At 46.2% G+C, this 12,814-nt stretch overlaps 1 protein-coding gene across 1 annotated transcript in view; it reads left to right on the top strand.

The window, feature by feature from the left end:
- The window catches only part of TMC6 (transmembrane channel like 6), a 79,678-nt gene extending 70,730 nt beyond the window's left edge, over positions 1-8,948 (top strand). The window contains exons 20-21 of the mRNA XM_063961290.1: positions 8,045-8,116; positions 8,747-8,948. Of these exons, the coding sequence (XP_063817360.1) occupies positions 8,045-8,116; positions 8,747-8,767 (93 nt within the window). The 3' untranslated portion in view covers positions 8,768-8,948. The remainder of the gene's footprint in view (positions 1-8,044; positions 8,117-8,746) is intronic.
- The last annotated feature ends 3,866 nt before the right edge of the window (positions 8,949-12,814 follow it).

The following is a 12,814-nucleotide window of genomic DNA, read 5'->3' as shown; positions in this document are numbered from 1 at the left end:
TGATGTACCTAATACTGCTCTATTTCGGTATTTCCAGCTTAGACATGCTGTACAGGCCCAATTTCCTCATGGCCTGCTAATGGTTTCAGATTCACCCATTAAAACGTTGCTCACTACTCTTAATCAAAGGGGGAATATATCTACCTTGTACACTGTCTTAAACGATAGATTCGGCCCGGATCAACTGAATGGTCTTCGTTCTAAGTGGGGAACAGATCTGTGACCTTTATCCCATGAACAATGGCTCCAAATTCTTGGATCCCTTAAATATACTACACCGTGTATAAGATATAAGCAGGTCTTTTTTTATATATTACATAGTATATCGCACTCCAGTATCTATGCAAAGGGCTGGTCTTCGGGATAACTCTTTCTGCCCCAAATGCCAGGCTGTTGATGCTGGGTTCTGGCACTTACTATGGGATTGTCCTGTAGTTTCCCTTTTTTGGAAAGAGGTGTGGTACGATATAAATATGACAGCTCCTTCCCTTCCTGTATTGGATCCTGGTATATGTATGTTTGGGCTGGACCTTGAGGAAACACACTCTTTCATGGTATATAAATATGTCCTATGTCTCACTACTTTGGCAAAAGTTGTTATAGCGAGGGTTTGGTTTTCAGCTGATCTACCTAAGGTGGACCAATGGAGAGCGTTGGTGAACGATGTGGCCAGACATGAGAGACACATGTATAGAATACACCGATCTACTTCTCAGTTTATGGAGAAGTGGGATCGCTGGTGTAGCTCCAGGCTGGGCAGACCTATGCTGTGCACATAAGTTATTAACTTCATCATTTATTCTAAAGATATCTATATATGATATATCAACACACACACTCAAATTTGAATTCAAAATGTCTGTTTATTGATGGCAATTCTTACAGTTACTGTTCTTGTTTGTTTCTTGTAATATTTGTCTGTTGCAAAACTCAATAAAAAACTACTTGCTAAAAAAAAAAAAAAAGAATTGGCTATCAGGGACTGTGTACTGCTGCTAGCAAGTATTTTACCTCAGGCCAGTATAATCTCAACAGAGCGGGAAGACGAGCCATTACAGGGGGCGGAGCTTCTCAGAGCGGACACAGCACTCACCAGCGCCATTTTCTCCCTGCAGATCACACACAGAGATGCTGACAGGGAGTGCTGACCCTCCACATAACTCCAGCTATCCTGTGCGGTACCAGGGGTTTTTAGAAGGGGTGGGGGGGGGGGGGGGGGGGGGAGAGTGTTTTAATCACATTATAAACTGGGTAGTCTATTAAGGTTACTCAGTCAGCGCCAGGCTTTTATTATATAACTGCCTACTGGGGCGCTGTGTGTGCTGGCTCCTGAACTCTGTCTCTCTCTGAAGGTACTTGAGGGGGAAACTGTGTCTGACATTTTCCTGTGTGTGTGTGTGTGTTTGTGTGATATATATCACACATTACCATGTCTAGGGGCTCTGCGTCTTGTGCTGCAGATTATGTATCTTCCCCAGAGGAGTCTATTCCATGTACTCAGAAATCCAATATACTGTCTCAGCCTTCTGAATCTGAACCCCAGTGGTTGGCTTCTATTAAGGGAATGATATCCCAGATTTCATCTAGGATAGCTCATTATGAGACTGAAACACAGGTTTTGAAAAAATCTGTAGAGGTTTTGTCGTGTTCTACTCCCACTACCTCCTCAAAATCCCCTGGTATATGCCCACAAAAGCGTGCTCTTGCCCAGATAATGCAGGGGGACACGGATACCGACTCTGACATGGGAGACGGTGATGTAGCTATACTGAGGGGGGAGGCATCCCTTGTTAAGGGGGTGCAGCTCATGATTGAGGCCATTCGGGACGTTTTACACATTCCTGACAGGGTACCTGAACAGGTCTAGGAAGCTTACTTTACTGACAATAAGAAAGCCTGCCTCCCTTACCTTCCCTGCATCTAAGGAATTAAACGCATTATTTGAAAAATCCTGGGAAAATCTGAAGAAAAAATTCCAGATCCCAAAGAGAGTTCTTGTTGCTTTTCCTTTTCCTGAAGAGGACAGGAAAAAGTGGGAAAACTTCCCTATTGTAGACGCTTCTGTATCTAGATTGTCTAAAATGGTGGTGTTACCTGTCCCTGGGTCTACCGCTTTGAAAGAGCCGGCAGACGGCAAGATTGAGACTACGCTCAAATCCATATACACTGCTTCACCATCGCTTGTGCATGGATTTCTAAAGCCATAGTAAAGTGGTCAGGCACATTACTAGAGGATTTAGATACTATGGATAGAAGTGACATTGAAATGTTTTTACGTCACATACAGGATTCTGCAGGTTTCATGGTGGAGGCCATGAAGGACCTTGGTCATCTGAATGCATGGACGTCTTCCATTGCTGTTGCGGCACGCAGGGGACTCTGGCTGCGCCACTGGTCTGCAGATGCAGAATCCAAGAAGAGTGTGGAGAACCTACCCTACACAGGTCAGGCTCTATTTGGGGAAGCTTTGGATGCGTGTATTTTCATGGCAACTGTGGGTAAGTCAACTTTTCTTCCCTCAGCCACCCTGAAGCAGTGGAAGTTTTTTCTACGTCTACAATGCAGTCCTTTCGGACCGTAAAGGTTAAGAAGTCCAAAGCCTCTTCCATCTTCTTCAGAGATGGTCGGGGAAAATCCAGAAAACCTGCACAGACAGGTTCCCAGGAACAGAAGCCGGGTTCTGTTTCCTCAAAATCCTCAGCATGACTGTGGACCTCCCAGCCTGGAGATCGGGCAGGTGGGAGCTCGTCTACGGAATTTCAGTCAGGTCTGGGTGTCCTCAGGCCTGGACCTCTGGGTGCAAGATATTGTATCCCAGGGGTACAGACTGGAGTTTCAAGAACTTAACCTCACAGATTTTTCAAATCAGGCTTACCAGCTTTGCTGACAGAAAGGGCTATCCTGCAGGAAGCCATTCAAAAATTGGAAAAGGCAAATGTCATTGTTCCAGTTCCATCTCATCTGGTAAACAAGGGTTACTACTCAAACCTATTTGTGGTGCCGAAACCGGACGGTTTGGTCAGACCAATATTGAACCTCAAATCGTTAAATCCATATTTGAGGGAATTCAAGCTCAAGTTGGAATCTCTGAGAGTGGTGATCTCAGGTCTGGAGGAGGGGGAATTCCTGGCATCCCTAGATATCAAGGATGCATACCTTCACATTCCAATTTGGCTGCCGCACCAGGCTTATCTCAGGTTTGCACTGTTGGACTGTCACTATCAGTTCCAGGCGCTGCCATTCGGCCTATCCACGGCACCGAGGGTGTTCACCAAGGTAATGGCAGAGATGATGCTCCTGCTCCACAAGCAGGGAGTGAACATAATTCCATATCTGGACGACCTGCTGATAAAAGCATCGTCCAGGAAGACAACGTTGCAGTCCATTGTTCTCACAACTCGACTGCTCAGGGATCATGGATGGATCCTATCTTCCGAAGTCACATTTAGAGCTGACAAGGAGATAGTCTTTCCTAGGGATGATCCTCAACACGGAAGTGCAGAGGGTATTTCTACCGGTGGAGAAAGCATTGGCGATACAATTGTCTGGGATGTCTTGAAGCCTGCCCGTGTATCGGTTCATCAGTGCATTCGCCTTCTGGGGAAGATGGTTGCCTCCTACGAGGTTCTACAGTACGGAAGATTTCATGCACGGTCCTTCCAACTGGATCTCCTGGACAAGTGGTCGGGATCTCACCTGCACATGCACCAGAGGATACGTTTGTTGCCAAAAGCCAGGATTTCGCTCCTATGGTGGCTGCAAATATCTCACCTTCTCGAGGGCCGCAGGTTCGGGATTCAGAACTGGATCCTTCTAACCACGGATGCAAGTCTCAGAGGTTAGGGCGCGGTCACCCAAGGGGAAAACTTCCAAGGAAGGTGGTCAACTAAGAGCCGTGTACAATGGCCTTCTACAAGCAGCACATCTTCTGCAAGATCAGGCCATTTAGGTGCAGTCGGACAATGTAACGACGGTGGCCTACATAAACCGACAAGGCGGAACGAAGAGCAGAGCTGCAATGGCAGAGGTAACAAAGATTCTCCTCTGGGCAGAAAAGCACGTGATGGCGTTGTCAGCAATCTTCATTTTGGGAGTGGACAACTGGGAAGCGGACTTCCTCAGCAGACACAACCTCCATCCTGGAGAGTGGGGACTCCACCCCGAGGTGTTTGCAGAGGTGACAAGTCTTTGGGGCGTACCTCAAATAGACATGATGGCCTCCCGCCTCAACAAGAAGCTTCGCAGGTACTGTTCTAGGTCGAGAGACCCACAGGCAGTGGCGGTGGATGCACTTGTAACTCCGTGGATCTTCCAGTCTGTGTATGTGTTTCCTCCTCTTCCACTCATCCCAAAGATTCTAAAACTTATAAAAAGAACAAGAGTTCAGGCGATCCTCATTGCTCCGGACTGGCCAAGACGAGCTTGGTATGCGGATCTTCTGGAGTTACTGCTGGAAGATCCGCGGCCTCTTCCTCTTCGAGAGGACCTTCTGCAACAGGGGCCGTTCGCTTATCAAGACTTAACACGGCTACGTTTGACGGCATGGAGGTTGATTGCCAGCTCTTAGCTCAGAAAGGCATTCCATCAAAAGATATTCCTACCCCGATACAGGCTAGGAAAGGAGTAACGTCTAAACATTACAATCGCATTTGGAAAAAGTATGTGTCTTGGTGTGAATCCAAGAAGTTTCCTACAGTGGAGTTTCAACTTGGGCAGTTTCTCCTCTTCCTGCGGGCAGGTGTGGATGTGGGCCTACGTTTGGGCTCCATAAAAGTCCAGATTTCGCCCTTGTCCATTTTCTTCCAGAAACAGTTGGCTGCCCTCCCTGAGGTTCAGGCTTTCTTGAGAGGGGCGTTGCACATCCAGCCTCCCTTTGTGCCTCCTACGGCACCTTGGGATCTTAACGTGGCGTTGCAGTTCCTGCAATCTGATTGGTTCGAGCCTCTACAGGAGGTTGAGGTCAAGTTTCTCACTTGGAAGGCGGTCACACTGTTGGCATTAGCTTCTGCTAGGCGTGTGTCAGAATTGGGGGCATTGTACTGCAAGATCCCCTACTTGATTTTCCATGAAGATAGAGCTGAGCTCAGGACGCGACAGCAGTTTCTTCCAAAGGTTGTGTTGGCTTTTCATATCAACCCACCTATTGTTGTGCCAGTGGCTACTGACTCCTCAATTACCTCAAAGTCCTTGGATGTTGTGAGAGCTTTGAAGATTTATGTGAAGAGGACTTCGCGTCACAGAAAGTTGGACTCTCTGTTGGTCCTTTATGATCCCAACAAGATTGGGTGTCCTGCTTCTAAGCAGACGATTTCTCGCTGGATTAGGTTCACTATGCAGCATGCGTATTCTACGGCAGGCTTGCTGTGTCCAAAATCTGTTAAGGCCCACTCTACTCGTAAGGTGGGTTCTTCCTGGGCGGCTGCCCGGGGTGTCTCTGCTTTACAGCTTTGCCGAGCGGCTACTTGGTCAGGGTCGAACACGTTTGCTAAGTTCTACAAGTTTGATACTTTGACCAAACTTTAGGTCCTCAGAGGCCAATCAGTTCTGCAGGAGCCTCCGCGCTCACCCTCCCATACTGGGAGCTTTGGTACATCCCTATGGTACTAATGTGGACCCCAGCATCCTCTAGGACGTAAGAGAAAATAGGATTTTAATTACCTACTGGTAAATCCTTTTCTCGTAGTCTGTAGAGGATGCTGGGCACCCGCCCAGCGCTTCGTTATCCTGCAGTTGTTAATTGGTTCAGTCCTGCTCTTTATTTGGTTATGTACTGCATTGTTACTTGGTTAAGTACTGTTGTTCAGCTGTTGCTGAGTTGTTCAAGCTGGTTTGCTTGGTTTGCCTGGTTATGGGGGTAATTCTGAGTTGATTGCAGCAGGAACTTTGGTGGTCATTCCGAGTTGTTCGCTCGTTGCCGATTTTCGCTATATTGCGATTAGTCGCTTAATACGCATGCGCAAGGTTCGCAGAGCGCATGCGCTTAGTTATTTTACACAAAAGTTAGGTATTTTACTCACGGCATAACGAGGAATTTTCATCGTTCTGGTGATCATACTGTGATTGACAGGAAGTGGGTGTTTCTGGGCGGAAACTGGACGTTTTCTGGGCGTGTGCGAAAAAACGCTGGCGTTTCTGTGAAAAACGCGGGAGTGTCTGAAGAAACGGGGGAGTGTCTGGGCGAATGCTGGGTGTGTTTGTGACGTCAAACCAGGAACGAAACTGACTGAACTGATCGCAATGGCTGAGTAAGTCTCGAGCTACTCAGAAACTGCTAAGAAACTGCAAATGTTATATCTGCCCCCCTGCAGTGCACATGGTTTTGCCCAACTGCTAAAAAAATTTCCTGCTGCGATCAACTTGGAATTACCCCCTATGTGTGAGCTGGTGTGAATCTCACCACTATCTGTGTATTTCCTTCTCTCGAAGTATGTCCGTCCCCTCGGGCACATTTTCTAGGCTGAGTCTGGTAGGAGGGGCATAGAGGGTGGAGCCAGCCCACACTATTAAACTCTTAAAGTGCCCATGGCTCCTAGTGGATCCATCTATACCCCATGCATTCTCAACGGACTACGAGATGAGGATTTACCGGTATATCTTTTTTCTCTTTTTTTTTTTTTAATATGGAAAAAAAACAAATGTTTTAATTGCAAAGTTTTATACCAGATAAGAGGTGCCAAATATTAACTATATATTTAAATAAAAAGTCACAAAGAAGTGCTTAGATTTTTCTTTTATCTAGGCAAAGAAAAAAAAGTGTAATGGCATTCATATATTTTTCAGATGTCATAACAGGGCGTATTATTTAATAAGCACTATCCGATACAGAGGAGCAATAGTTCTTTTAACCTCCATTATAGTATGTTTGGCGCTTTTATTAGCTAGACTACTATATAATTAGGAGTGAACCATCTCCGGGAAATGGCTAAAAGTATAGAGTCCCTCTGGCAGAAAGTGAGACTCTACATCGGCGCTTCTTACTCGGCAGTTTATGTTTGGAAATTGGGGTGCAAGATTTTTTGTATGGATCTCAGCTTCGCTAGAAGCTGCAGCAATATCTCCTATGATACTCTGCACAAGTCTGGGTAAATTCCTGAGACACTTGTGCATGTAAAATCCCAGTCTGAGCGACTCTAGCTAACCCGGGCCTGATTCATCGTAGTGCGCTAATGCTGCCGCAGACTTGATTTTATAGTCCGATGATGTGCGGGTTGGGTGTGTGTTCCCGACGCACGGATCCCGGCCGCAGAATGCCAGCAAGGGGGGGCGAGCATAACTAAGCTCCTTGCGGGCTCGCTGCACTCGCCACTCTGCGGGCTTGGTGGCGAGCGACAGGTTCTATTTCCACTCTATGGATGCAAGTGGGAATAGTCCCTTTTAGTCGGCATGCCGACTGTCTCCTGACAGCTGGTCACACAACTACATCCCAGATGTGCAGATATGTCTGTAACAGCTGCCCAATGGAGCCTTCGCAGCTACCCACAACAGTTAGATTTGTGGGGTGTGTTCAAACTGAAATCTAAATTGCAGTGTAAAAATAAAGCAGCCAGTATTTACCCTGCACAGAAACCAAATAACCCACCCAAATCTAACTCTCTCTGCAAATGTTATATCTGCCCCACCTGCAGTGCATATGGTTTTGCCCAACTGCTAACAAATTTGCTGCTGCGATCAACTCTGAATTACCCCCAATGTTATAGTGGGTTCTAGTGAACGTGGAAGTGAGTGTAAGTATGTGTACTTACACATTGCTTGTGCAACGGACAATACTGGGAAATAATATAAGGTGTAATAACAGACAGAATTAGGCAATAGGTTACAACTATGTACCTGTAAAATCTACTGGAACCGATTTCAAGTAGTTCCAGGCCAACCACCAGTTTCTGCAGGCTCTGGCACCCAACTGCAATGGATCTAGTGCATGTTTGAGCTCAAAGCATCCATATAGGAAGGCCGAGGTCCAAGGGACTTTTTATGTATTATTAGCACACATTACTGGTATCCACAGGGTACTTATAATTATTGTGTTTTTCTTTACTACTCCTAGGAGGGAGAGGACAAGCGTTTCCTCATCGAAAAACTCCATTCTGTTTATAAGAATAGGACAAAGCAACCAAAGGTGAACCTTTCATCATAAAATACCTGAGATTTGAAGGATAATTTTGTTCTGTCTTTGCTTTATCTCTCCGCTCACGACTATACCCTGTGGTTATCCATTTGCATACCACCGGTACAGACTTTCTGCTTAAGTAACAGGTAATCTGGTTATAATCCGTGACAGCAAAGATTTGCCAAAGGCCAACTGCAGTGATTGCAGTGATCATAGATTGGGTCCGGAACCAACATGCTGATTATCTGTGCCACTGGTATCTGCAACATGACACACAGCACTAATGGGCCTCTCTCTCCTACCTAAACGGCTTGCTGCCAGGTTGTGAAGTGTGTCCTGGCACTGTGATGCACAGATTCTATCCGGGGAAGGTGGGGGTGGGGAAGGGGGTGGGGGGGGGGGGGGGGGGGGGGGGAGGGGGAGGGGAGAGTATTGGCTATGATTGTACAGTATATATGAGAGATTATACACAGGGCAAGGGAGGAAATAGTCTGAATATAGGATTAGCCGTGATTCTGGACTGGGGCCCAGGGAAGTCTACCTATGGTGCGTTTGCTGATCATTGTCAGTGCTATTAAGTTCGTAGTTCTGAAATGAGGACTATTATTCCTTACAAAAACATTGTGTTCTTAATTTCAGCCAACTGTGAGAAAGAAGTGATCTGCACACACAGCATCGGGAACAAAGCTGCCTGTCTAACTGGAAACTGGATCTCTGATGTGTGGCAAAGCCTTGCTCATCACGTCAGAAGAGAGCGTGCTGCCAAACACTGGACAATACAAATTCTATAATAGCCACTTTTTATATTTTTATATTTATAATAAACCTACTGTTTATATGACTAGCAGCCTCACTGCGTCCTCTCTAACAAGTTGGCCTTGGTAACTGAGACAGAAAGGAAATGATGGAGCCCCTTTATTTCTCTGCTTCTTTATGTGCAGTGCAGAATGTGAGGCATTGAATTGTGGTGGACTGGGGCAGCCGTTAAAAGAAATGCTTATGGTTATAGTGAGCTTTAAGTTAGTGAGTGGGGACAAAGGTGGCAGTTCTCTCAGAACATAGCTAGTGCCCAAAAAGCGGGCTCCTCTTAGACCAATGGTTCCCAAACACGGCCCTCAAGGCACCCCAACAGTGCAGGTATTAGGGATATCCCCTCTTGTGCTCAGATGGTATAGTCAAACTGACCGAGGTACAAATTCAGGGGGTAATTCAGAGTTGATCACAGCAGCAAATTTGTTAGTAGTTGGGCAAAACCATGTGCACTGCAGGGGGGGGGGGGGGGGGGGCAGATATGACATGTGCAAAGAGTTAGATTTGGGTGGGTTATTTTGTTTCTGTGCAGGGTAAATACTGGCTGCTAGATTTTTACACCGCAATTTAGATTTCAGTTTGAACACACCCCACCCAAATCTAACTCTCTCTGCACATGTTATATCTGTTCCCCCTCCCCTGCAGTGCACATGGTATTGCCCAACTGCTAACAAATTTGCTGCTGCGGTCAACTCTGAATTAGGCCCTAAGTCACTTGTGCTTAAACATGGATATCCTTAAAACCTGGACTGTTGGGTTGCCTTGAGGGCCGCGTTTGGGAACCACTGTCTATTTGAGCGATATGTAGTTATTATGTTGACTTGTTGAAATGTCAACAGTAAACATGTCAATATGGACATAATATCAACATGGTCATTATGTCAACATTACAAAGTTAGGGTTAGGGCTCTGCCAGTAGAAAATTGTTTTGTCAACATGCACAATGAAGATATTTTACAAAGAATCAGAGAATTTAATAAATACCACTTGGCCCATCCCAGCTGAAAAAGAAAATGATACATTTAACTCTTGTAAAATACTGAAAATCCAAGTGGTTAAATGTGAAGTGTGTTATGTAAAGGGCAGTACAAGCAGACCAAGCAAACCATTTTTTTCTTGTTGTACACTCCAATGGTTTAAGTTTGAAGGGTATTGCTGTGTGAGGGATAGTGTCCGCTATGTAATGGTAAGTGGCAAAAATACAAACTGCAGTCAATGGTGCCAAAAGATAGGGGTGGGGGTGGGGTGTTACTAATTTGAGAGTGGGGTGGTTTGGTGGAGTGACCACACTGATTGTAATCCCCCCACTGCCTGAGGGATGATTCCATTATACAGCAACACGTGTGATGTGCAGATGTATAGCCATAGGCGTGCGCAGCAAATTTTATTAGGGAATGCACCGTCGGAGGGGCGTGACTAGCACCGCCCATTGGCGTGTCTAGCACTCACGGCAGACTAAAATACGAAATTTGATTACATAAAGTGTACAGTGAGGGCTGGTAGTCAGGCAGAGGATTATGTCAGTAATGGTGCTTGACTGGTGTGTGTTAATCCTGCCCGGCGGCGGTTCCATCCAGTCACGCCTATTCCTCCTGCTGCTGCTCCTCTTAGGTGGACAATCCTATGCATAACTTCACACCCCGCTCTGATCCACTACATCACCTCTTGTCCCTCCTCTAATGCTCCGCATCACCTCACACTCTCCCGTGATGCTCCGCATCTCCTCTAACCCTCCCCTGATACTCCACATCACCTCTCACCCTCCCCTGATCCTCTGCATCACCTCTCACCCTCCCCTGATGCTCTGCATAACCTCACACCTTCCCCTGATGTTCTGCATAACCTCTTGTCCCTCCTCTAATGCTCCGCATCACCTCACACTCTCCCGTGATGCTCCGCATCTCCTCTAACCCTCCCCTGATACTCCACATCACCTCTCACCCTCCCCTGATCCTCTGCATCACCTCTCACCCTCCCCTGATGCTCTGCATAACCTCACACCTTCCCCTGATGTTCTGCATAACCTCTTGTCCCTCCTCTAATGCTCCACATCACCTCACACTCTCCCCTGATGTTCCACATCACCTCTCACCCTCCCGATGCTCCACATCACCTCTCACCCTCCCCTTATCCTCTGCATCACGTCTCACCCTCCCCTGATCCTCTGCATTGCCTCTTGCCCCCCCTATCTTTTGAACCACCTATCACCCCCACCAATCTTCCACATAACTTATCACCTATTGCCACTACATATCCCCTCTCGCACACCTGATCCTACAAGTCCCCTCAAACTTTAATTCTCCAAGTCATCTCTCACCCATTTGCCTTCATATTGTCCACATTACCTAAAACCTCACTAATGTACTCCCAGGACACCTCTCCCACAACCCTCCTGTCCCTAGCACAGAATAACCCCCATAATCATCTCTCCTTAGCACTAATTTTTTTTGCTTAGTTCTCAACTCTAGATAGATACTACTGGTAATATGCACTATGGAAATCATCATACAGTACCAAGCCTGTTTAAATGTGATGTGAGGCAGAAATATTAGCCCTTGCACTGCGTGGGTTACTCCAGCCGTGATGTTGTAACAGCTGATCGTAGCAACGGGAGAAATCAATGTGGCTGGGTTGATGCAGAGAAATTGAGAAAGTCACCGGAAGTAACGAAACGCGTTTAGGATCCCCTGCTATTAGTTGTACAATTGAGGTGTTTCTATACAGGCTGCTGTTAGTGCTAACTCGTTCAGTGACGGCATTTCGACCCAGCCGCATTGATTTCTCCCGTGGCTACGATCAGCTGTTACAACATCACGGCTGGAGTAACCCATGCCCGGGTAGTGTTAATCAGTCCCCGTTTGGTAAATCAGTACGGAGCCAGTTGCCGCATTGAACATCTGCCGCAATCATCAAAAAAAAACAGGACGCTCGGGTACACCATCTCCTCACACCGCAAACGGATCCCGGACAGCAGGGATAGAGTGAGTAAGCGGCTCCATAGCGGGACATACTATTTAATTGTGGAGGGTCCCGATTTATCCCTATGTGCACCTAATAAAATCTATTTTGGAGAGGTATATATTGCGATCTACGAACCGTGGCCTGTGTGCACCTCAATATATGGTGATTTTTAACATTCATTTAAACCACCACATGTCTATTTTGAGTTTGACCGTATTTCAACAGGAGAGATACAAAGTTTTTTTTATTGAACTTGAACTGTAACACATACGGCTACAGTAGTAACCACCAGTCTGATAAGTTAGTACTCTAGAAATCAGAACAAAGAGAATGGCCCAGACGCGCTGTCACAGCTGCCAGAAGGGATTGTCAGTCCCTGAAAATGTTTTAGAATGAGAAAGTGAAAACTGGCGCTTGTGTTTCTCCAATAATAATTAATGACTGTGGATCAATTTCAATAAAAATAACATAAAATTTATTACCTATACATCACAAACTAAAAACATCCTAAACATGAAAATCAGATAAAAAATTGAGGCATATATGGAGCTGAGAAATGTTTAAAGGTGGCTGCTCTCGGTGTCCACAAAAGGATCCCGGACTAAGTGCCTTGTGCAAAGTTCTCTGGTGAGAGGGAATATGTACAGCTGGTATTACCCGTGTTGATGGAGACTTCCAGAGGCCTGGAGATTTTTCAGCAAGCAAGCTGCGGCAATGGAACAAACTGGGTCTCTCCCATCAATGCTGCACAGATGAAATTCCTCAAAGTTCCAAAAGGCAGGTTTAAAAGTCCATATCTGGATCCGTCTTGAAAGTGGAACACTTGTGGTGGTCGTCGCAGCTTCAACACTTAACGCGTTTCCCTAGGTTAGGTCACCTAGCTTCATCAGAAGTATGGCTCCATCTGATTTTTGGGATCTATTTATACCCCATTTA

The sequence above is a fragment of the Pseudophryne corroboree genome, chromosome 3, assembly GCF_028390025.1.
Source record: "Pseudophryne corroboree isolate aPseCor3 chromosome 3, aPseCor3.hap2, whole genome shotgun sequence".
Classification (NCBI taxonomy): Eukaryota; Metazoa; Chordata; class Amphibia; order Anura; family Myobatrachidae; genus Pseudophryne; species Pseudophryne corroboree.
The sequence above is the reverse complement of the archived record's forward strand: the minus strand, read 5'-3'. Positions and strand labels throughout refer to the sequence as shown.